Source organism: Uloborus diversus, chromosome 8 (genome assembly GCF_026930045.1).
Source record: "Uloborus diversus isolate 005 chromosome 8, Udiv.v.3.1, whole genome shotgun sequence".
Lineage (NCBI taxonomy): Eukaryota > Metazoa > Arthropoda > Arachnida > Araneae > Uloboridae > Uloborus > Uloborus diversus.
The window spans coordinates 160,246,568-160,270,214 of NC_072738.1; the positions used below are offsets into that span (position 1 = coordinate 160,246,568).

At 36.3% G+C, this 23,647-nt stretch overlaps 1 protein-coding gene across 1 annotated transcript in view; it reads right to left on the reverse strand.

The window, feature by feature from the left end:
- Nucleotides 1-23,647, reverse strand: part of LOC129228136 (latent-transforming growth factor beta-binding protein 1-like) — a 50,595-nt gene that overhangs the window by 19,011 nt on the left and 7,937 nt on the right. Inside the window, exons 4-8 of the mRNA XM_054862783.1 lie at nucleotides 16,320-16,430; nucleotides 9,895-10,035; nucleotides 6,643-6,709; nucleotides 4,751-4,821; nucleotides 4,195-4,276 (exon numbers count right to left, since the gene is read on the reverse strand). Coding sequence (XP_054718758.1) covers nucleotides 4,195-4,276; nucleotides 4,751-4,821; nucleotides 6,643-6,709; nucleotides 9,895-10,035; nucleotides 16,320-16,430 — 472 coding nt within the window. The remainder of the gene's footprint in view (nucleotides 1-4,194; nucleotides 4,277-4,750; nucleotides 4,822-6,642; nucleotides 6,710-9,894; nucleotides 10,036-16,319; nucleotides 16,431-23,647) is intronic.

The following is a 23,647-nucleotide window of genomic DNA, read 5'->3' on the forward strand; positions in this document are numbered from 1 at the left end:
AAGATCATTGCTAGATGGTGGAATACAGTCAACTGGTCTGTTTTACTGGGTGAAGAAAATTCCTAGCCTCATTTGCGGTTTCCATTGAGCTTGATAAATGATACGTCAGGACTTCGAAGCGCTGAATAAGTAGGAAATGCTCATCATCTTCATTGATGCTCTCGGGTACTTTAGTATAGTGCAAAAAAACTTTGTCAACATCTCTAATTGCGATCCACATTTTCCATGCAGTACCTAGTTTTACCAATGCTGGTAAAACTAGACACCGTGTGCTCATGTAAAGGCATGGGAAAAAGGCAGAAGATCTGGAACACTTTGTGGAACTTTACGGTGCAAAACGTAGATTGGAAGATACCGCAGATATTTTCCACTTCCATACTCCACCCATAGCTCTTGCAGTTTCGGAACTCGGAACATAGCAATCACTACATCATCACTGTCAACAGTTTTCACGGTGATCTTTGCATGACCTGAGTATTTCGAGTATTCATGCTGCACATAAAGGAATAGCCTCGCATCGGCTTCTTCGTGGGATACGGGAGGCATGGTTTCAAAACTTCTTGACTCAAGCAATTACAGTGTCTTTGTAGGAGCATACAACCTGCTTTCCATCTGGTAGATCCATCTTCACGAGATTTTCTGCCAACAATTCGAAAAGCTCCTATTTATTTTCATCTTTCGCAGGAAATTTAGTAAATGACTTTGGTATCAAAACATTGGATTTAATACTCATTCTTGGTCCAGATCCTCTCTATTGTCTCGTGTCGCTTTTCAAACTTCCTTTTGAATACCGGTCAAAAACTAAATCTACCCTATGAACGCTTTTTAGTCTCATTAATATTCACAATCTGATCGCAATTTTGTTGGACAGTTCCAGTAGACTGAGGAACAAGCATGGAATCAGTGCAGCCCCATAAATGAACATTTGCTTCCGGAATAGCTGTCAAAACCAGTCCAGTTGATTGGACGATACAAGAAACTACGTCGGACTTTTTTCTTAGTTTCCTAAATTTGCCGAGGTTGGATATAGAAGGTGGACACGAACTGTTTTCATGAGAAAAAATTCTTTTACATCCATTTGAATTACTTGGCGGGCAACATATAGCTTAGTAAAAAGAGTGCTACCCCTCCTCAAATCAACAATGTTTTGCTTGTCTTTGGACTGAACAGATATATTTTTCTGCTCATCAAGAGGAGATTGTTTCTTTTAATAACATCATGTATGGATAATTTTCTTAACACTAAGCGATCTTCTACAAATGTATTGAATTGACTTGCGCTGACATCACAGAAATGGCACTTTTTTCCGAGAGAACAATTTTGTTGCTGTTTACTGTAGTTAAATCGTCATCTTCGAAAGGATTTCCGTGTTCTTCAAATGTTTCAACTAGGCTGGAAACATGAGTTTCATACCGAATACAAAAGCTTCTAGTATCTTCATGCATCTAGTATCTAGCTTTTCAGTATTGACGTCAGACTTCAGGCTCTGATTTTCTTCAAACTCCCCAATCATGCGCACAACTTCTTGTCCAGCAACCATCCACTGTATTAATGACGCCTCATGACTTAAACGTGATAGATTAGTTGATGATTTTTAAATCAATTTGTTGTTTTGCTCATGCAAATGGTCGTGTACCATCCTGGAAAATTTCCTCTCAGTTTTGGAGCCAGATAAATTTCCCCTATAAAACTCCTGAAAAATAGCTGGATGCATTTCTGGTAACTGCTTCAAATTTAACAGAAATACTGAAGGCCATCGAGCATAACTTGTATGATCAAGAACAAACATCCATGGACATATGTTCTCAAGAGTGACAGTAAAATCTGAGAAATTTCCTTGACGAATAGTGCGCACCAGATTTAAAAATATGCATTCTAGCTCCATGGTGATCTTCCAGTACTTAAACTGCGGCAATTCCTCTGATCTTCGCTTAATCCAGTCTGTAAATGTTTCCTCTGTACCTTTTTGATTTTGATACGCTTTCTCTAACAGAACTTGGAGAGTAATTACTGCAAAGTCGTGAGCTTATCGAACTTCTTTTCATACGCGAAACTTTTAGTGTTCTTTCTGCTCTTCCCGATGTTGTTACATGAGCTTCTGCTAGATGTTCAGTTCATCCTATTCCTTCAAGCCATGTACCTATTGCAGATGAAGCAGCCATTTCTATGTGGAGACCATCTGACATGACCAACATTTTATCTTCGCCATACTCATTCAGCATAGCCCACTGAATATATTTTAGCAGGGCGTAGATGGGACCCAGATTACAAACACTCAATTCATTAAATATTTTACTTTTTCAAAAGCACATAAAAGAAATGATTGCAAGCTAGGTTAGTATTTTGAGGTCACATGGACCAAATGAAGGAGAAACGTTTATTCTAAAAAATATTACGAGTTTGAAATACGTTTTGTTTATTGAAAAGGACATAAAGAAATGAATACAAGCTATATGATAATTTTAATGCTAGATGGAACCAACAATTGAAGTTATTGATTTCAAACCGTAACAGAATTATATGACTGATCTTTATTTGATATTATTTGCTACAGCATTAACCAGTCAAATATTCAGTCATTGAAAATTATATCTCAATAATAAACATATCATTATGGAATTAATTATTGCTGAGAACAGCAGAACTGGAAAGAAACGAGCTAGGCGGACTGCAATCCAATTGGTGGAAAAAAATCGAGTAGTCGTTCTGGTTCTTGCTGCTAGACGGCAGACGTTCGCACTTGCAGGAGATGTGAATTATTATGTGACAATACATATGTGTATTGAATCCGGTAAGGAATTTTTAATTAAAAGTTTCAGTGCGGGTTACATGCGACGGAACAGTTGGAACAATTCAATGAGAATGCCCCCCCCCCCCCGCCCCATGTAGTTACGTTATTGCAGTGAAATTTTTTAAACTCTTTACTAAGGGGGAGGGGGAGAAGAAATGTATATTTTATAGTTTATTTTAGAGATTTTAATTAGTGTAGCTATTTTTTACAGAAGAATAATTTCTAATGGCATTTTGAGCAGTTAAACGAAACTTTTCACCTTTTCGCGACGGCCATATTAATGACGGAAATTCTAATAACTCTAAAACTACTTGTCTTAGGAAGAAAAATCAATATCTCTTAAATAGCTCTTTTAAAGCTCTTTCAGATGATATGCATTCATATCACAATATAAAGATCTGTAATGTAGTTCTAAGCAGTTAAACGTACGTACTTACCTTTTCAAGCGGCCATTTTGATGACATTAATTGTAATAACTCTTAAACTGTTTGTGGTAGGAAAAAAAGTCAATCACTATTAAATAGCTCTTTTAAAGTGCTTTTAAATTATATACTTTAGTTTCGCAATATTAAGATCCATAATAGAGTTCTAAGCAGTTAAACGAACGCACTTTTCTTAATAAGGCGGCCATTTTGATGACGTCATCACAGGGGGTTCATGACCTCTGATGAAATGCCTCCCGGCGGATTTTTGTTCTTAGATATGTACATAAGCACTGGGCAAAATTTCAGACTGGTATCCGGAAGTGAAATGTTTTGGGTATTTTTGTCACAAACTCCACGGACTATATATAGATACCGACACTAATGATTTTTTCATATCAATAATGCTTTCGACTCATTTCACTTCTGTTTCATTGACAACCTAATCTTGTTATTATTAATCTTGTTATCACTAGAAAATCGCCCGTCAAGATGTGATGGGTACTTGCTTCTACATGTGAACGAAGCAATTGCCTCTTTATTGATATTTTGATACTTGAAATTTTAGCTCTAACTCCAGTAGATAGCTTTCATTGTTGACCACTTTTTCGTTTCTGCCATTATCCTAAAATGACAGTCTTACCAGTGAAACAGTCAAGTTACCGGATCGAGTTCAGCCTTGTCACAATAAAGCCTTATTTCCCTGCATGTTAAACATTACCAACACATATTTTTAAATTATTATGCCGTGGCTCGAGTTTCATTGCTGATGACGTCAGTAGCGTTATTCTATCATTGGTTAGTATGTATAGGAGGATTGATGTTTTCAACAATCAAAACTAGTTTAAATACTTCAGAGAAACAACTCTTACGTGTTAGGTACTAATGATTTCCTTAATTTTGATACAAAATAGCAAAAAATGAATGAATAAATAAATCTGTTACCTTTTGATGGTAAATAAATCTGTTACTGACTATTACCTTTTGTTCCTATGAATACAAATGAAGGCAAGAAATATAATTAAAAGCAAAGCACTCAGAATTATCCATGGTGATTGAATTTCTGAAATAAAAGTATTATTAATTTAAAATTTGACAAGATTATTTTTTATATAAAAACTGAATGTCTAATATACTATGATTTACCTTGAAAAATTATTTATGGTTCTTTACTACAGCTAGTGTTTCTGCTTTAATTCTCCATGTTTTTTTTAAGAAACCAACATGGAAACGAAAATACTAAAATAATCAAATCTAAATTCAAGTTCTGTTTCTGACATGAACTTCCTAAACTATTTTTTTTAAAAAAAACTAACAGTAGCACCTTTTATTGCATCGTCACTATAAATTAGTTTTGCGAAACAGAAGTAAAAACAAACATTAAAATTTCAAATTAAAATGGTAAAATTAAATTTAATGTACTTCCGTTTTCAAATATAAGTTGACACTTTGGGAAGAAAAGATTTTGATACAGATTTTTGGTAGTCAAAATTATTGAATCTTAATTCATGTAATGTTATTTAGGGAAATATCTTACCAATGATATCCAATATTCGGTTGTCACTTGTTTTCTCATCACAACGCCTTCCAGTATACCCGTTATCACACCTAAAAATAGGCATCAAAAATTTTTAAAATTCTTTGCTTTTTCAGTTAATTTCTGTTTTTTTTTCCTTCAATATTCCTTTCAGTGCATTACTAAGTTCTAAATACATAATGTTTTAGCTCCTTTTGTTGAGTAACGGAAATTTATTTGTTTTCTTACTGCAGCTAAAAATGCAAATTATGTAGAAGCAGTTAATTTTCCAGAAATTCATCGATATGTTTTTAAAAATCCTTTACCTCAATACGAAGAAACCCCATTAAATCCTTCACGTAGCAAAGTTTTTCTATTATAAAAAAATATCCGCAAATAAGGAAATCATTATTTAGCTCGTACTTATTAACTGAAATTATTTTAGTGAATTTCCAGAGTTTCTATTTCGACTCTAAAAGAAAAAAAAGACCTGTGACCCCCATTTCCCCAACTCTAATTTGAATTCTAAAACTTTGAATTCAAATTATGTTTTTCGCAATCACGAGTTTCGACAAGACCCTACTCATTGGAGTTATTGTTTCTAGAAACGCCCTCCCCCCCAAGCATATCCCTCCTCCTGGTTAGTTATGTGTGTAAAGTTGAGTGTGTGTGTGTGTGTGTGTGTGTGTGTAGGCTTAAGTGTGTGCACGTAGGTGTGTGTGCATGTGTGTAAAGGCGTGTGTGAGTGTGAATATGTGCTCAGGACCAGAGGAGCCGCGCCGGTGGGCGGTGGTGCTGCAGAGGCCCCTGGTCCAAGCTGAAGAAGGAACCACAACATCAAGGACAGTCAAGTGAGAACAATAAGCAATCGTAATTGCTCAAAAAAAAAAAAAAAACATATGTCATTGCTCAAAAGATGTTCTTACCAAGAAACCATAGGCTAGTGTGAAAATGATTTTTTTTCCAAATAAGTAGCCAACGAAGGAGCATCGTAAAACCTGTTTCTGGATGTATAAATTATTTGCCCTTTTGTCCCCGTATTCGAAATACGAGATCTTAAAGTCTGCCTAAATTTTATAAAAACTCCCCAGATTTAGAGAGTTTCTGCGAGTAATTGAAGTCAGCCTTCAGTCGCTTTGCAGACGGATGTCATACCACACACATACGGCGAAATGGCGTATACCCTCGGTTTCTCGCCATGTCCTCTCATTTGGCGCTTTTCTTAAAATTTCGGCGGACTTTAAGGCTTTATATCTCGACAGCGGGGTCACGAAGGCAAATAATTTTTTGCACAAAAAATTATCTCAATATGCTCTTTCTACAGCTACCAATTTTTCATTACTGCACCATTTGTGTGGTTCTTTGCTCATACGCGTTCCCAAAAAGTGTTCAAAGGTTGCACTGAACTATTCTGAAAAGTATTCTGAAAAGTTTTCACTAGTGTTCCGAAAACTGTTCAAAAAAGTGTGTTTAAAAGGCACTAAAAGTGGGGACAAGTGGGGACGTGACGAAAATGAGTTTAAAATGAGTTTTAGATTCTTAGTGTAACGCAGATCGACTAGAAATCATTTCACGATAATCTAATCTATCGCATAGACCTATTGTCCATACTCTGCTTTACCATCCAACAGGAAGCGAACAAAATGAAGGTTATAGTTTTTCCGCCAAATGGAAGGTCAGTCCCCTCCCCCTCCCCCCAAGCCCACACGCATGAATCTGGTATACAAATTTTTGAAGTTCTTTCCTGTGATAGATGCTTAAGATTTATATCGTCTAGACTTCTCGAATTAACTTATGTTGCAGAAGTACTTGTACTTGTGAAAGTACTTGTACTTGTGATGGCACGAGACATCTGTCATATCAGAAGTTCCGAGTTGATGAGTAATTTAACGAGAGGTTAAAAGAAAACTTACTTGCAAAAATAGCTGTAGCCATCAATTTGGCACTGACCATTGACGCAAGCATCTAAGTTGCATACTTCTATAATAAATAAGTACAAAATTATTTTCAGTGAAACTTTAAATGTGTTCATAATGCAATAATAATCCAAAAAAATAAATTAATTAATTAATAAATAAATAAATAAAAATAAAACGGAAAAAATATAATTAATTTGAATTTTGACATCTTGACTTCAAATTATGTTTTTCGCAATCACGAGTGTGTGTATGTAGGCGTGTGTGTTTGTGTGTGGGGGGGTAGGTGTGTTTGTGTGTAGGGGGTATGTGCATGTGTGTAGGCATGTGTGTTTGTGTCTGTGTGCTGGCATAAGTGTGGGTAGTTGTGTGTGTGAATGTGTGTGTGGGGGGGTATGCGTATGTGTGTATAGGCATATGTGTTTGTGTCTGTTTGCAGGCATGAATGTGTGGGTAGTTGTGTGTATGTGTGTGTGTATGTGAAGGTGTCTGTATGTATGCCTGTGTGTATGTGTGTAGATGTATGTGTGTGTATGTGTGTGTATATGTGTGTGTGTGCGTGTGTGTGTGTGTATGTGTGCGTGTGTGTAGGACATGGATGCAACCTGGAGACTGCTTTCGCTATAGGAGCAGCATCGTGAGGAGCCGGTCGACGGTGATGGTGCGGAGGGTGGCGGTGGGAAAATAAAATGATAGGACGCCTATAAAACAGTCAAATGAAAGCAATAAGCAATCGTGATTGCTCAAATTGCGTTCAAAGTTTAGGCCCTAAGCAGACTTTCATTGAATTGTTTTCCAGAACCATGCTGTATAGCAGCATCTACCAGAACTATGAGTAATGACATTTATTCACAGGTGATTTTTGCATTATTAATTTATATGTAAGTAACAATAACCAAAAGTTTGGACATGTTAACATTTATTTTTGTACTGATAGCGGTTTTAATATTTAATTAGCACCCCTAAATGGTGCCATTGTCCAGTTTTATGCAGTGTCTCTATCTAACAATAATGTGTAATCGTTGGAATAAATTGCTGCACCTAATATTTTATGGTATAATTTTTTTTTTGTCAAACATACGTATATTATGTAAAGCATTGTCATTGCGTTTTATGAGGCTCTTAATAAGATCTAGAGACTGTATAGGAAGATCTACAGAGGCTCTATAAAAAGATCTATAGAAGTTTTATAAGAAGATCTATAGAGGCTTATTAAGAAATACCGGTATAGAGTTTTATAGAATTATGGCCCAATTTTCTATAGGGCATTTCTGTAGGATTCTATAAAAATACTTCTATAGAATTCTATAAGAAGTCTATAGAATTCTATAGACCATTTTCATAAGGGATTAGTATCATCTCTTGCAGAGGAGAGGTTCTTCTACTTTCTGTGCCTGGTTTTCTACACATTTTTAATCTTGTTACACACATTTCTGAAATTCATATGGCCATAACTACGACGGCGACGGAGCTAACCTCAAAGGTCAAATAGTAATATGCTTGAAATGCTGGCTAAGCCTCAAAAGACTCTAATAGGCTCTCTTGCCCTTGTTGAGACTCAGTCATTCTTGAATAACTGTTGTTGGATTTAAGGCGAAACACTTAATAAAGAAGATTAAATATATGTTCACACTGGTGGATAAAAAAAGTTTTTCACCACAATGTGATATCGGTATTTATTGATATTGTAGCGATTCAGGAAACCTTTTGGCTATAAAACATTTGTTTTTCACTGTTAATTAGTGTAAACGCGTGAAATCCGTTATACGCAAATAATCAGTTACATTTCGGAATTTTTTTACCGTACACAGTCAGGGGCGGATACCGAAAAATCTTTTGGAGGGGGCACAGGAAATTGAATGCCCCTCCCCGCCTTCGATGTTTCATAACAAAGTTTCAATGACTTTATTTTTAAATATGCGTGTTTTTTAATTAATTTATTTATTTTTAGGATTCCTTCAGGTCAATGAATCTACTTCTAAGTACCTGAATATTATGCACTAATATACTTTGAAGATGGACGGGAAACATCTTTAATGTTTCAAGCCATTTAAATACTCTATCTGCAAGCAATTTAATGAAAATCGGTCGAACGGTCGAGGCTCTATGCGCGTCACAGAGATCCATACATCCAGACCTCCTTCAGGCAGAGAGACTTTCTCTGTTCCAAGCAATGCTCTGTTGGCAAATTACAATTTCATTTCGCAAGTTAATCAATATTTCTAATTATTTTCTTCACTAGAAAGTCACCCGTCAAGGTGACTCTGTTGCAAGCAATTTAATGAAAATCGGTCGAATGGTCTAGGCTCTATGCACGTCACAGAGATCCAGACGTCCAGACCTCCACCAGATAGAGAGACTGTCTCTGTTGTAAGCAATGCTCTGTTGGCAAATTACAATTTAATTTCGCAGGTTAATCAATATTTCTAATTATTTTCTTCACTAGAAAGTCACCCGTCAAGGTGACTGTTGCAAGCAATTTAAAGAAAATCGGTCGAACGGTCTAGGCTTTATGCGCGTCATAGAGATCCAGACATCCAGACCTCCTCCAGACAGAGAGACTTTCTCTGTTGCAAGCAATGCTCTGTTGGCAAATTACAATTTAATTTCGCAAGTTAATCACTATTTCTAATTATTTTCTTCACTAGAAAGTCACCCGTCAAGGTGACTCTGTTGCAAACAATTTAATGAAAATCTGTCGAATGGTCTAGGCTCTATGCGCGTCACAGAGATCCATACATCCAGACTTCCTCCAGACAGAGAGACTTTCTCTGTTGTAAGGAATGCTCTGTTGGCAAATTACAATTTAATTTCGCAGGTTAATCAATATTTCTAATTATTTTCTTCACTAGAAAGTCACCCGTCAAGGTATGACGGGGGGAAATTGCTTCTACTCGTACTACATTTGAATGGAAGCAATTACCTGCTTTGTGATATTTTTGTAGTTGAAATTTATACCTAACTTCAGTGAATTAACCCTAAACTACAGTAGATAGCGTGCATTGTTGGCCACTTTTTCGTTCCTTCACTCTCCTGAAATGACAGTCTCACCAGTAAAAGTTAAGTGACCAGATCCAGTTCAGCCTCGTCACAATAAAGCATCTCCCTGCATGTCGAACATTGCCAAAAAATGTTATCGAATTGTCATATCGTGGCGCGAGTTTCATTATTGATGACGTCAGCAGCGTTACTCGATCATTCACTACTATAAATATGAGGATAGTAGGAACTGAGCGATCTTATACATACCTACACAACCTTCGTGTTTAACGTTAGAAGTTCTGTTATGCGGACGATATCCCTGGCGGCAAAAGCAATCATAACTTCCCTCGGTGTTTCGGCATTCTGTGAACTTGGGGCAAGATCTGGGGACTAGACATTCATTGATATCTGTTGAAAGAAAAAAAAAATTAATTTGAATTTTGATATCTTGAATTCAAATTATGTTTTTCGCAATCACGAGTGTGTGTATGTAGGCGTATGTGTTTGTGTGTGGGGTATTGGTGTTTGTGTGCAGGGGTATGTGTATGTGTGTAGGGGTATGTGTATGTGTGTAGGGGTATGTGTATGTGTGTAGGGGTATGTGTATGTGTGTAGGCATGTGTGTTTGTGTCTGTGTGCTGGCATAAGTGTGTGGGTAGTTGTGTGTATGAACGTGTGTTTGGGTGGGATGTGTATGTGTGTGTAGGCATATGTGTTTGTGTCTGTGTGCAGACATGAATGTGTGGTTAGTTGTGTGTATGTGTGTGTGTATGTTTTTGTGTATGTGTAGGTGTCTGTATGTATGCGTGTGTGTATTTGGATGTGTTTGAGTGTGTGTATGTGTTTGTGTGTGTGTATGTGTGTGTAGTTGTGTATGTATGCGCGTGTGTGTAGGACATGGACGCAACCTGGAGACGGCTTTCGCTAGAGGAGCAGCATCGTGAGGAGCCGGTCGACGGTGATGGTGCGGAGGGGGGCGGTGGGAAAATAAAATGATAGCACGCCAAAAACAGTCAAGTGAGAACAATAAGCAATCGTGATTGCTCAAAAAAAAATCATGCTGTAAACTACGTTTATACTAAATGGCTCATTGAACAATACATATCAATTACGCTAAAACTGCAAAGACATATTTATTTAGCTAGTAAGCCCTCCTGCATAGGCGCCCATATGCAAAATTTTAGGGAGGGGGGAGCTCAGATATTTTTCTTATGGTTTTGCTGGATATTTTCCCCATGGAAATCGACTTTAATACAGATTAGAGTTATTAAAATTTGGAATTATTAATGACTTATTCATCAACTAGGAAATCGCCCGTCATGGTACGACGACTGAACATTGTTCACACATTTGAACCAAGCAATCGCCTATTTGGTGATATTTTGATAGTTGAAATTTTAACCCTAACACCAGTGGATTAACCCTTAACTCCAGTAGATAGCGTTAGTTGCTTTGGTTTCTTCCTTTTTCCTAAAATGAAAGTGTTACTAGTAAAACAGTTAAGTTACCGGATCGAGTTTAGCCTTGTCACAATAAAGCTTTTCCCTGCACGTTAAACATTACCATAACATATTATCAAATTATCATTCCGTAGCGCGAGTTTCATTGTTGAAACTCGCGGGTTACTCTATCATCGGCCATTATTTATATGAGGATGGCTGGAGAAGAACTATTTTTACATTTTTGCAAAGAAAACAGTACTAAAAGAAAGGAAGTCTAGTTTCTAAGGGAGGGAGAAGGTTTGAGCCCCCACTTGCCCTCCGTATGGGCACCCATGCCCTCCTGAAAAGTACTAACTTAATTTTCATAATTCTTGAGCTATAAACCGTACATTGAAACTTCATTGTGCGTTGAGAAATGAGAAGTGAAGTTCATCAACACATAGATGTAGTACTAACTGGATACACAATGAGAAACCAGTTCTATGGGCCAAGTTGTAGACGGGCCAGCGTCCAAGTGGCTTAGCGTCAGGGCCGGATTTAGGGGAGGGCAGGCGGGGCTACTGCCCCGGGGCCTCCACAACAATGGGGCCTACGCAATAAATTTTTTACAAAACATCCTAAATTTCACGAGTCAGCTAATTTTACGTTTTTTTCTCCCAGACTTTTTTTTTTTTTTTTGTATTTCTACAAAGAATGTATTTCTAAATATCATATGAAAATAACCTTAGAAGTACATAATTTTTAAAATGAAATGTATGTTTAGATATAAATAAGAGACAGTAATTTTAAGTCTATAAATTGTAATAATAATAAAAAAAAATAAATAAACAGCAGTAACTTCAGGATGTATTTACTATTAATTTGCTGATTGAAAATATCAGATACATAATATACGTACATATCAAAATATTCGGATATTCATCAAACTATCGGATATTTTCGAAAATATGATGATTTTTTCGAACCCTGATTAGGGGCCTCCACTCCTTCGTTGCCCTGGGGCCTCGACACTGGGGCCCGGCCCTGCTTAGCGCAGACTAACCAACAACTTTTTGCCGTAGCACACACTGGATATCAGTGGTTTCATCCTCGTAGGCTACGCTTTTGCCCGTTTGCTTCAAGATTCGATCGTTAAATGGCTACTCCTACGGCATCTAGTTACACTAAGGACATTAAAAAGGGGGGGCTGACTTATCCGGCATTTTGGTTTCTAATTTGTACGCCAGAAAAATTATCATGTAAACAGTAACCACGTTGCAGGAATCTGGTTGCTAAGCTATGGATATGTTGGTTAAACTTTTTTTTGATTATTTTATTGTCTTAATGGAGAAGATATACTTAATTCACATTTAAAACCAAGTAAGGTATACAAATGGTGCCCATTACGGGAAACATCTCCTGATAAACTCTTTTTTAATTAAAAAAGTAAATTCTAAATTTACCTATAGGGACGTTTCACCCAACTTATCTTCAATTGTTTTGCGACATTGCAATCAGCGACTACAATAACGTATTTTCAAATGCTTGAAACGAGGCTGGATCCAAAGCTGTCTAGGAACCAAAATGTCGGATTGGTCGGCCTGTCCTCTCAAGGGGTTCTAAGTGATACTAGATCTATGGTTCAACACTGGAAAAGGCAATTTTTATTGCTTTTTCATCACAGGTGGTTTTTGTACTTAAAAAAAAAAGCTACCCATGTATACCATGACGCGAAGTGTCCATGGTATGGATATATTGTAACGGATCCGGCGCGACTTCCAACTTTCTTGAAAGGACGTCACAGTACTTGAGAGAAACACAGGGGATTTATTTACACTATGTACAGGAAAGATCGTTGGCAACTGCTAAATTAATCATCTGCAATTAAGCAAATAACAATCAACACCGTAAACTCAACGGTTACACACGTATTTACATCCAAATAAGCAAAAATACAGCTCTAAAAGCTTCACAAAACAGAGCAATAAATACTCTCCAGCGTTCCGCTGCCACGATTCACAAGCAAAAACTAACTCGAGACTGACTTTTTATCATGCGGGCAGCTATTTATACACATCGAAAAGTTTCCACAATATTCCAAAAGATTTCCGAAAATCGTAGACCGTTATTTTATTTCTTTCCATTCACAAATTTTATCATTCAGAAATGAGGGGACCGTATACTTCAGCCGAATGTACGGGGGCTGTATATTCATTACAAGAAACTATTTCCAGGTTACGTTACTACAATTATTTTAGATGAAAGATAATTTAGTAAACGCCAAATTTAGCTAGATTACGACAAATTAATCACAAAAATAATTACTACTTACAGAATTTGTAACAATATCTATGCAATAGAGAATAGAGTTTCTTTAGGGAGAAGAAATTTCAAAGTTTCAAAGGGTGCCGAGAGTGGGAAAAGTTTGTTAACCCCTGCTGTGCACCAATCTAGCATATTTTAGTGTCATACTTTTTGGTGTAAAATCGTTTACTACATAAACCGCGTGATATTTTGCATGATAATTTGCATCTTCTGTCCTGCTGTCATTTTAATCAAACCGCTAGGGTATTCAAAATAAATAAATATTTTTGCGCGAAGAAGTAAATGGTAATCAACACGTTTTAATTCCAATTTTAATACAGTTGACTCTCTGTTTAACGACTCTCTATTTAACGACTTTCTCTATTTAACGACGGTCTTTCCCGGGTCCCAAATGATCCACTACAGTGTTAAAAGCATTTTATTTAAGGACACTTTCTACTTAAGGACGATTTTTTGTGGTCCCTTGAAATTCGTTAAACCAGAGACCCAACTGTACATCCAACTCACAGATTGTCTTTTGTTTTGTTTTACCTTATGTACAGAAGTAAGGTGTGATTTGGCAACTGAACTAGCTTACCTGGGCGTAATCGTTAATACACTTTTCCTTATTGCATCTACGTGCCCTGGTGCATAAAATACAGTTGGGTCTCTGTTTAACGACTTTCAAGGGACCACAAAAAATCGTCCTTAAGTAGAAAGTGTCCTTAAATAGAATGCTTTTAACACTGTAGTGGGCCATTTGGGACCCGGGAAAGACCGTCGTTAAATATAGAAAGTCGTTAGATAGAGAGTCGTTAAACAGAGAGCCAACTGTACCATTAATTTTGAATCTACTTTCTATTCATATTTGCCCCACATTTTATTTATTTTTTTTCGAGACATCTCTGACGAAATAAAGGAAGATTAATATCGATATCCTACGTCGACTGGGTGACCAAGGGAAACTTTTTTATGCAGTAGGGTGAATAACATGCAGTAGAGTTAAGCAGTAAGTTACCGCCTTTATGCCAGGGCTGAGGTAGAACTCTTCACTCTTCCCTCCAGTTAGAACGCGTTTAGAGGGCAGGCCGACCTATCCGACATTTTGGTTCCAAACAGCTTTGGAACCAAAGTGCCAAGTATGCGTTAAAGATTTAGAAAGTTGAGAAAGGGTTAAATCTTTTAAATAATCTTGTGTTTTCTAATCTTATATAATCAAGAACTGAGCGTATCTACGTATGTACCTTTGCATCTATCTATGTCAGCTCTTCCCTCCAGTTAGAACGCTTTTAGAGGACAGGCCGACTTATCCGACAGTTTGGTTCCAAACAGCTTTGAAATCAAAATGTCAAGTATGCGTTAACGGTTTAGAAAGTTGAGAAAGGGTTAAAGGTTTTAAAGAATGTTGTGTTTTCTAATCTTATATAATCAAAAACTGAGCGTATGTACGCATGTACCTATGTATCTATCTATGTCCACTCGTCCCTCCAGTTAGAACGCTTTTAGACGACAGGCCGACCTATCCGACATTTTGGTTCCAAACCGCTTTGGAACCAAAGTGTCAGGTAGAACGCCTTCAGAGGACAGGCTGATCTATCCGACATTTTGGTTCCAAACCGCTTTGGAACCAAAGTGTCAAGTATGCGTTAACGATTTAGAAAATTGAGAAAGTGTTAAATCTTTTAAAGAATCTTGTGTTTTCTAATCTTATATAATCAAAAACTGAGCGTATCTACGTATATACCTATGTATCTATGTCCGAGTTACTTCTCCCGAACGTCAGTGAACTGACCATCGAACCAGGTATCGATGGATTTGTAATTTTCCTGTCTTTATGATTGGCTGTTAACATAATCCTCCGACAATAAAAAGCGGAGATATCAATTGAAAACTATTAATCATGATGCTTAGATTTCGACATAAAATCCCTATTTTTCGAAGTCTTCCCTCCATTTAAATCATTGTTCAGTGCTTCTTCTCAACATTCCGTACCAATGCTTTTATTATAGAGTAAAGAAATATGCGTAGAGAGGCCCCGTCTATAGTGAAAATGAGATGAAGTTGAAGCCGGACTTATGGGATACAGCGGTGCAATGATGAGCGGGGTTATGATAACATGATCGCTTTGCGAGATTGGTTTACCAATCTCGCAAAGGGATCGTATAAAGTAGCTAGCGGATTGGTTTGCATTTTAATTCATGTTTTGATGCAATTTTAAAAACATGCCTCATAAACTTGCAACAATATCTAAGTTTAAATTAACAACAAATTTAAATTCAGTAATGGAATGTTTTGAATCAAAATGTATCTCAAGGTATTTAGCAAGAAGCTAAGGATCTTGGGATACAGCGGTGTAACGGCCGGCTTCAATTTCTTACTATAGCGGGGCCTCTCTATGTAATTTCTTTACTCTATGGCTTTTAATAAAATCATTGAGAAGAAAGAGGTGTTGCCATTTCTTTTCTCGGATATGAACAAATATAATTCTGGGTTTTAATTTAAGGCTTTTCCTGTAATCGGGGGATTTAAAATATTTCCTTTGGTTATTTTTCCCGAATCTGCCGTAAAATTTTGCTGATTTTTTTTTCTTTTTTTTTGAGCGTGATTGTTGAAAACGCGTTACTTGACATAAACTTTTGTTTTCGACGTAGACCGTGAAAAGCCGACGCAGCTAACTATTTATATTTTCTGATCCTCCACATTTTATACAGGACCTCCTTGCCAAATTGCGCAGTCGGCCTCTCCCAGTTTCGTCAAGCTTAAAAATACAGCATTTATAAAAATAAGTTTTAATCCAGCTTTTCTCAATCCGGGCCCTTTACCTCCAGGGCCCTGTTGCTGACACACCTCCTTGCCCCTCCATGTTGGAGCCATGTTTCTAAGTATTTTTAAGATATAGTATGTCAGAGTTGTATGTACCCTAACCCGCTTTTTTATGTTGACTAAAAACAAGATTTTTTGGCTTACCAGTGCAGTATCCATTTGAGTCTTGATAGCCCTTTGGACAGAAGCAGCGCTTTTGAATATTTCCTCCTCTTCTTACAAACTCACAATTAGCATCCTGACCACAGAAGCAAGCTAGGATTAAAAACAAAGAAAAAAATTTGAATTTTGTCTTCTTGAATTCAAATTATGTTTTTCGCAATCACGAGTGTGCCTATGTAGGCTTGTGTGTGTGGGGGGGGGATGTGTGTTTGTGTGTAGGAGTTATGTGTATATGTGTGTGTCTGTGTGTAGGCATGAGCGTTGGTAGTTGTGTGTATGAGTGTTTGTGTGCGTGGGGGCGGGGTATGTGTATGTGTGTGTAGGCATATGTGTTTGTGTGCAGGCATGAATGTGTGGGTAGTTGTGTGTATGTGTTTGTGTGTGTGTATGTGTAGATGTCTGTATGTATGCGTGTGTGTATGTGTTTGTGTGTGCATGTGTTTGTGTGTGTATGTGTTTGTGTGTGTATGTGTTTGTGTGTGCATGTGTTTGTGTGTGTATGTGCTTGTGTGTGTATGTGTTTGTGTAGGTGTATATGTGTGTATGTGTTTGCGTGTATGTATGTGTTTGCGTGTATGTATTTGTTTGCGTGCATGTATGTGCTTGTGTGTATGTATGTGTTTGTGTGTGTATGTATGCGTGTTGTGTGTATGTGTTTGTGTAGGTGTATGTGTGTGTATGTGTGTGTGTTGTGTGTATGTGTTTGTATGTATGTGTTTGTGTGTATGAGTGTGTTTGTAGTTGTGTATGTATGCGCTTGTGTGTAGAGTAGGGATGCAACCTGGAGACGGTTTTCGTTATAGGAGCAGTATCGTGAGGAGGCCGGTGGACGGTGGTGCTGGAGAGGGTGCTGGTGGGAAAATAAAATGATAGCACATCAAAACAGTCAAGTAAAAGCAATAAGCAATCGTGATTGCTCAAAAAACGTGAAGCTAAAGTAACACAGCATGTTGAGGATAGTAATTTATACTAAACTTTGTAATAAATAAAGTTTTGATTATCTCTGATTCTTTGATTGAAGAAGCAAGAGGAAAGTTCTCTTAGAAATTCATAAATGTGTGCAATATTTACGATGTTTCGGTGATGAATACGTACTATATTTCAATGCTATCCAAAACAGTGAATCCATGCTCAACTGCAGGAAGCTCAGTTTTATTACAGTTGCTTCAGGCTCAGTTACCATCAGATCAAAGCTGATTGGTAGGCCTTTGCTTTTGTGGCAGCTACACTTCGGGACATGTAAAGCCCTGGTTTCTTAGGAGCGAATCGCCGATCTTAGACGTCGCTCCTCGCCGTGACGATGAAATCAAAGTCAACCGGATTCCGGCGTGGCCGTTCACGACGTCGATTTAACTCGGACGCGCATGCGCAGAAGAATCAAGTTTTCCCCTCGGTGAGGAGCGACGCCGACGATCGGCAAGTTCGCTCTTAGGAAACCAAGGCTTAACTGGAATCTCGCGACGTCAGAAACATCGCGACGCCACTCACAAGGTAAGCTGGAAAGACAATTTGCACAAATAAAGTCCTACCCGCTTTTTCCAAAGATATGAATTTATTTCATCGAACTATGCCTTCAAATCTAAGTCAAGAAATGCAAAGTTATTCTTTACTAATAATAAAGCTGAAAGTCTCTCTGTCCGGAGGATGTCTGGATGTCTGTAGGATGTATGTAGGATGTCTGCAGGATGTCTGTGACGCGCATACCGCCGAGACCGTTCGGCCGATTTTCATGACATTTGGCACAAAGTTAGTTTGTAGCATGGGGGTGTGTACCTCGAAGCGATTTTTCGAAAATTCGATTTTGTTCTTTTTCTATTCCAATTTTAAGAACAAAATTATCATAAAATCGACGAGTAAATTACGAAATTATCATAACGTGGAACCGTTACATGGGCACAAGCCAATTGGCGAGATACAAAATTATCATAACGTGGAACTGTAACATGGATACAAGCCAACTGGCGAGAAAATTCACCATACATTATTTGTAAATATACAGGCGAACCAAAAAACCTTTTAATTTTTCTATTACGGGCAAAGCCGTGCAGGTACCACTAGTTCTTAAATAATATTCAGAGATGTCAGAAAATTAATACTTAAAATTAACAAGTATTTGTAATAAACAATTATAGAGTCTTCAGAATTTTAAAAAGTCGAAAATTTTTAATGAAAACTGCAATAAACTTTGTTACTGTCTTATCTTAAAAACGGGTACGCTAGGGAATTTCCGTTACCGCATTTAATTAGTCGATACAACTGAGAAGAGATGGACTTAGAGCAGATATTTACTTATTTCTGCTCTAATGCCATCGACCTTACTCGATACCTAATGCTTCTGTTTATTTATTATATGTTATACTTAATGCTTCTGCTCTGATGCTATCGACCTTAGAGCAGATATTTACTTATTTCTGCTCTAATGTCATTGACCTTACTCGATACCTAATGCTTCTGTTTATTTATTATATGTTATGTTATTACCTAATGGCTTCTGCTCTGATGCCATCGACCTTAGAGCAGATAATTACTTATTTCTGCTCTAAGGTTGATAAGCAAATATTCTTATCAGTCCTTCAGATTGCCCGCTTTGGGCTTACTTCCCTGTTTCAATGTATAGAAAATTAACCACTTTTTACCATCATGTATTTATTTTCCACATACCTACCAGTCATATTAATAAGTTATTGTAGAGATATGGATAAAACAATTGCGGATTTCAATAACAAATTCATCATTGGGTAACTCCTTATCAAGATTGTCTCTCTTCTGATTGGTTACACTGTAAAAACGATTCAGAAACGTTCCCGGAAAATATTAGGCAGCTGATGTGCCCAATCTATGGCATTAACATGCCTTGCAAAACCCAGGAACGTTTTCTGTTAAAACTCAGTAACTTTCCTGAAAAATCCAGAATCTTCCCGTTAATAGCCAGTCGTGCCATTGGAACTTTAGAGTAATCTTAAGTAGGAATAATATAAAAGCTTGGAACCTTCCTCATTTATCAAGACAGTTCCAAAAACAATATCGCCAAAGCTAAGCCAGAATTGCTTATAAGGATCAAGCATCTCACCTGATTGCAATTCTTGCTAAGCTACGTAGTCCATACTTTAGCTCCCTTTGGGAGTTTAGTCAGTATAGAGCCCCTTGAAAAAGACAGGCTGACTTATCCGACATTTTGGTTCCAAGACAGAATTGGATCCAACCTCGTTTCTAGTATTTATAAATACGTCATAATATTCGCTGGTTGCTAAGTCGTAAAATAATTGATGATAAGTTGAGTAAAATGTCACTTTAGGTAAATTTTGAAAGATAACTTCGTTTACAAATTCAGCTAAAATGTATCGGGAAATGTTTACGGTAATAAACCTCATTTTCATACCTTATTTGTTTTTAATTTGTATTAATTAAATTGTATTCATCCACAGAATAAAATAATCAAACATCAATCGGGCAACACACCTAAAGTTTGGACACCAGTTTTCTGCAATGAGGCTTTGGTACAAATGTTTATTTTTTTCGCCCGATAATTTTGGAACCAAAATGTCGGATAAGTCAGCTCCCCTTATATAGGAGCCTTAAGTCAGTATAGACGAGCCGTATTCGCACAGAAGCTGGAACACCTTATAAATACTCTCAGTGATTCTTTAAACTGGGAACTAAAAATATTTTTTACAACAGAGAAAAGACGTTGAAATCCCGAAACGTTACACGGAAATACTCAGTAACGTCTCGGAATTTTTTTACAGTGTAGAAAAGAAATTGTAATATCGAGTAATACTTCACTACCCTCGGAACATTTGTCCTACTACTTTACGCACAAAGGACAGATATGTGTACTAATATTATTCGCAACTCCAAAGTTTGAATACGCTACCTTGCGGTGATTAGCATTACTAAAGAAAAAGGTAAAACATTCCATTCCACGTGTTTTCTTTGGGGTAAATTCAGGTTTCAGACAGTTTGTGGTGTAATGAAATTTCAGAAGAATAGAAAAGAAAGGTTCCCACAAACACGATGAAAAATGACTGCCATTCACTAAGCGTCAAAGCAAGTTATAAGTTACGGCATTTGTTTGTTTTACCTTTTTCATCCGCCATTAGACAGTGGCTGCAGCGCCTCCTATAGTTTATTGGAGTTGCGAATAAAGAGAGAGCGGATTTTGTAAGTTTATATGCTCCGGGTAATCTCTGGAACCACTGCATCTTTTTGAATTTTTTTCTCATTGTATGAAAGGCACATTCTAACAGAGTGACATAGGCTATAAATTATCCGTCTATACCAGGGGTTCTCAAACTTTTAGACATTGCGATTCTCTTTTTACACTAAGTATTTTGGCGAAACCCCAAAGTTTTAACTCTGTTTGAACCCTAAAACAATAACTAAAAACTGCATAAATTGTTACGTTTTATCCATAGAAACACAAGTAACTAGTAAAACAAACATGATTTTTTGTCTCTTGAATTATTTTATAATAAGAAACAGTAATAGACCTTACTGATTTTATAATCTTGCAAAAAATTAATTTTCTTCAAACTTTTCTTTCATATCTCGCGACCCCCCCCCCCCCCGGGAGTCGTGACAGACAGAGAGACAAACCGAGAGGCATGCATTTTCTCTATCTCAAAACTCAACTTTCCAATTTTTAATTTTTCAATATGTAATTCATTATTTCATTTATTTTCGATTTTTTTAAACTATATTTTTACAATGCAGCGAACACTCTTTCATGTTTTTCTGAATTTTCAAAAACTTGAGGAAAAGTAGACTAAAAAGAACTTTTCAAAATGAATAAATAAATAAATAAAATAAGTTTTCAAAACCAGACAGCAATCCTTAACTGAGAACATTTTAACTGTCAGAAAAAAATTTTTTTTTGTTTTTAATTTCTCATACTTTTTATTATTGACAACATTATTTTGAAAATTAAAAATCTCTAACGTAATATATCATGGTAACGTAAAACTCCGAAACCTAAAATAAATGTACATTATGCAAGGAAAATCGTTTCTATATTTTTTTCTAAGAAGAAACTTTTAGAAATTTATATTCTTCGAAATAGCTAATTTAGGAAAAATAAGCACTTTGCGTGCCTAGGGCTCAAAAATTATCTGAATCTTCTAAATTGTATCTTATATTTATAATAAAGTATGGACGACACATACATAAAAAAATTAATATTTCAATGTTTGTTCGAGTTTTTCGACCTGTCTCCATGACGGTAAAAAATAAATTTAAAAAGAAGCAGCGGTCGGAATCGGAGATTTTTAAATTCAGGAGTAAGAGTCGGCCATCCCCCCCCCCCCCCCGACCCCTGACTCCACAGTTCAGGAAAGTATTAATCTTAATTAAATAACTTATTGCGAAATATTAATCTCTATTCAGATGTTTATAGCGCCATATAGTTAAGAAAAAAAAACAATCAAAGATATTTACTACACACTTAATTTTTAGTTTCAATCGCTAGAGTTATTTGTCTTTGACTACCAGTTAAATTTATATATTAAAAAAAAAATATATTTAAAAAATTTAACTCCTGTCTTTCAGTGTCGTCTTTAAACTTATGATGTAGTTAAAACCGCCTTTCATGAGCATTGCACAATGCTTGAGCGGGGCAAAAGTATGAGAAATAGATCGTTGCTAAACTGAAGTCTATATGGGGTAGTGAGATCGGTGATCGAACAATCGCTAGAGTTATTTGTCTTTGACTACCAGTTAAATTTATATCATAAAGTAAATATATTTAAAAAATTTAACTCCTCTCTTTCAGTGTCGTCTTCAAACATATGATGTAGTTAAAAGCGCCTTTCATGAGCATTGCACAATGCTTGAGGGGGGCAAAAATATGAGAAATAGATCGTTGCTAAACTGAAGTCCATATGGGTTAGTGAGATCGGTGATCGAACAATCGCTAGAGTTATTTGTCTTTGACTACCAGTTAAATTTATATCATAAAGTAAATATATTTAAAAATTTAACTCCTTTCTTTCAGTGTCGTCTTCAAACATATGATGTAGTTAAAAGCGCCTTTCATGAGCATTGCACAATGCTTGAGGGGGGCAAAAATATGAGAAATAGATCGTTGCTAAACTGAAGTCCATATGGGTTAGTGAGATCGGTGATCGAACTATCGCTAGAGTTATTTGTCTTTGACTACCAGTTAAATTTATATCATAAAGTAAATATATTTAAAAATTTAACTCCTTTCTTTCAGTGTCGTCTTCAAACATATGATGTAGTTAAAAGCGCCTCTCATGAGCATTGCACAATGCTTGAGCGGGGCAAATGTATGAGAAATAGATCATTGCTAAACTGAAGTCTATATGGGGTAGTGAGATCGGTGCTCGAACAATCGCTAGAGTTATTTGTCTTTGACTACCAGTTAGTGATGTGGATCGGGTAAATACCCAGCGGGTAGGTAAACATTTTTTGGGCATTTACCCGGGTATTTACCCAAGGCCTGGGTAAATACCCAAAAACTGGGTATTTTACAAAAAAATGCAAAAAGTGAGTTTGAATTTTTTTTTTAAATCTTAATATGAAATAATTGGTAAAACTGATACATACATATGTAATACACAGTTCATAATATTTTTTATTGGAAGACTTGATGAAATTATGAAAGAAACATATCGTGAACCAAATAATCTTTCTTTTCAATGTCATAATTTGAAAATTATAAGCAATTCAATGATGATCTTCAGGATTTCAAAATCACAATCTAGGTTAGTCATATCCAAAATGAAAAAAAAAGGAAGCATGAGGGATGTTTGGAAGAATAAACTGAAAAGTTATTAAGACTATGATGTTATTTATTTATTTTATTGCTGTTTAAGTGATACCGTGACAAATATAGAAACAGTTTTCACATTTATAAGCAAAAAATAAATAAATAAATAAAACAACAAATAAATAAATAAAATAAAAATAAATAAATTAAAATATTGTTTTCTGTTGCCTTGCTCATTTGCATTTGCTCCCCGGTACTTCATGATGAAAATTTATTTGAAACTATTTTAATTGACCTTTCGTTACATTTTGATGTCATGCAGGTGCATATTACTAGGTTATAAAAGACTAGGACCTTAAAAAATTGATGTTTGCTCTTTTTTGTAACCAGTTAAGCTTTTTACTTTTTATAGAATGGCTTTTTATATCTGAAATTTGGCTATCAACATTGAATAGGCATATCCAACACATTTAATGTGAATATCATATTAGATTGCTAAGTTGTTTCACACAATAATTCTTTAAATATGTGATCAAAATACAATTTTTGGGCAAAAATTTATTGTTTTGTATATGGTTGGTTA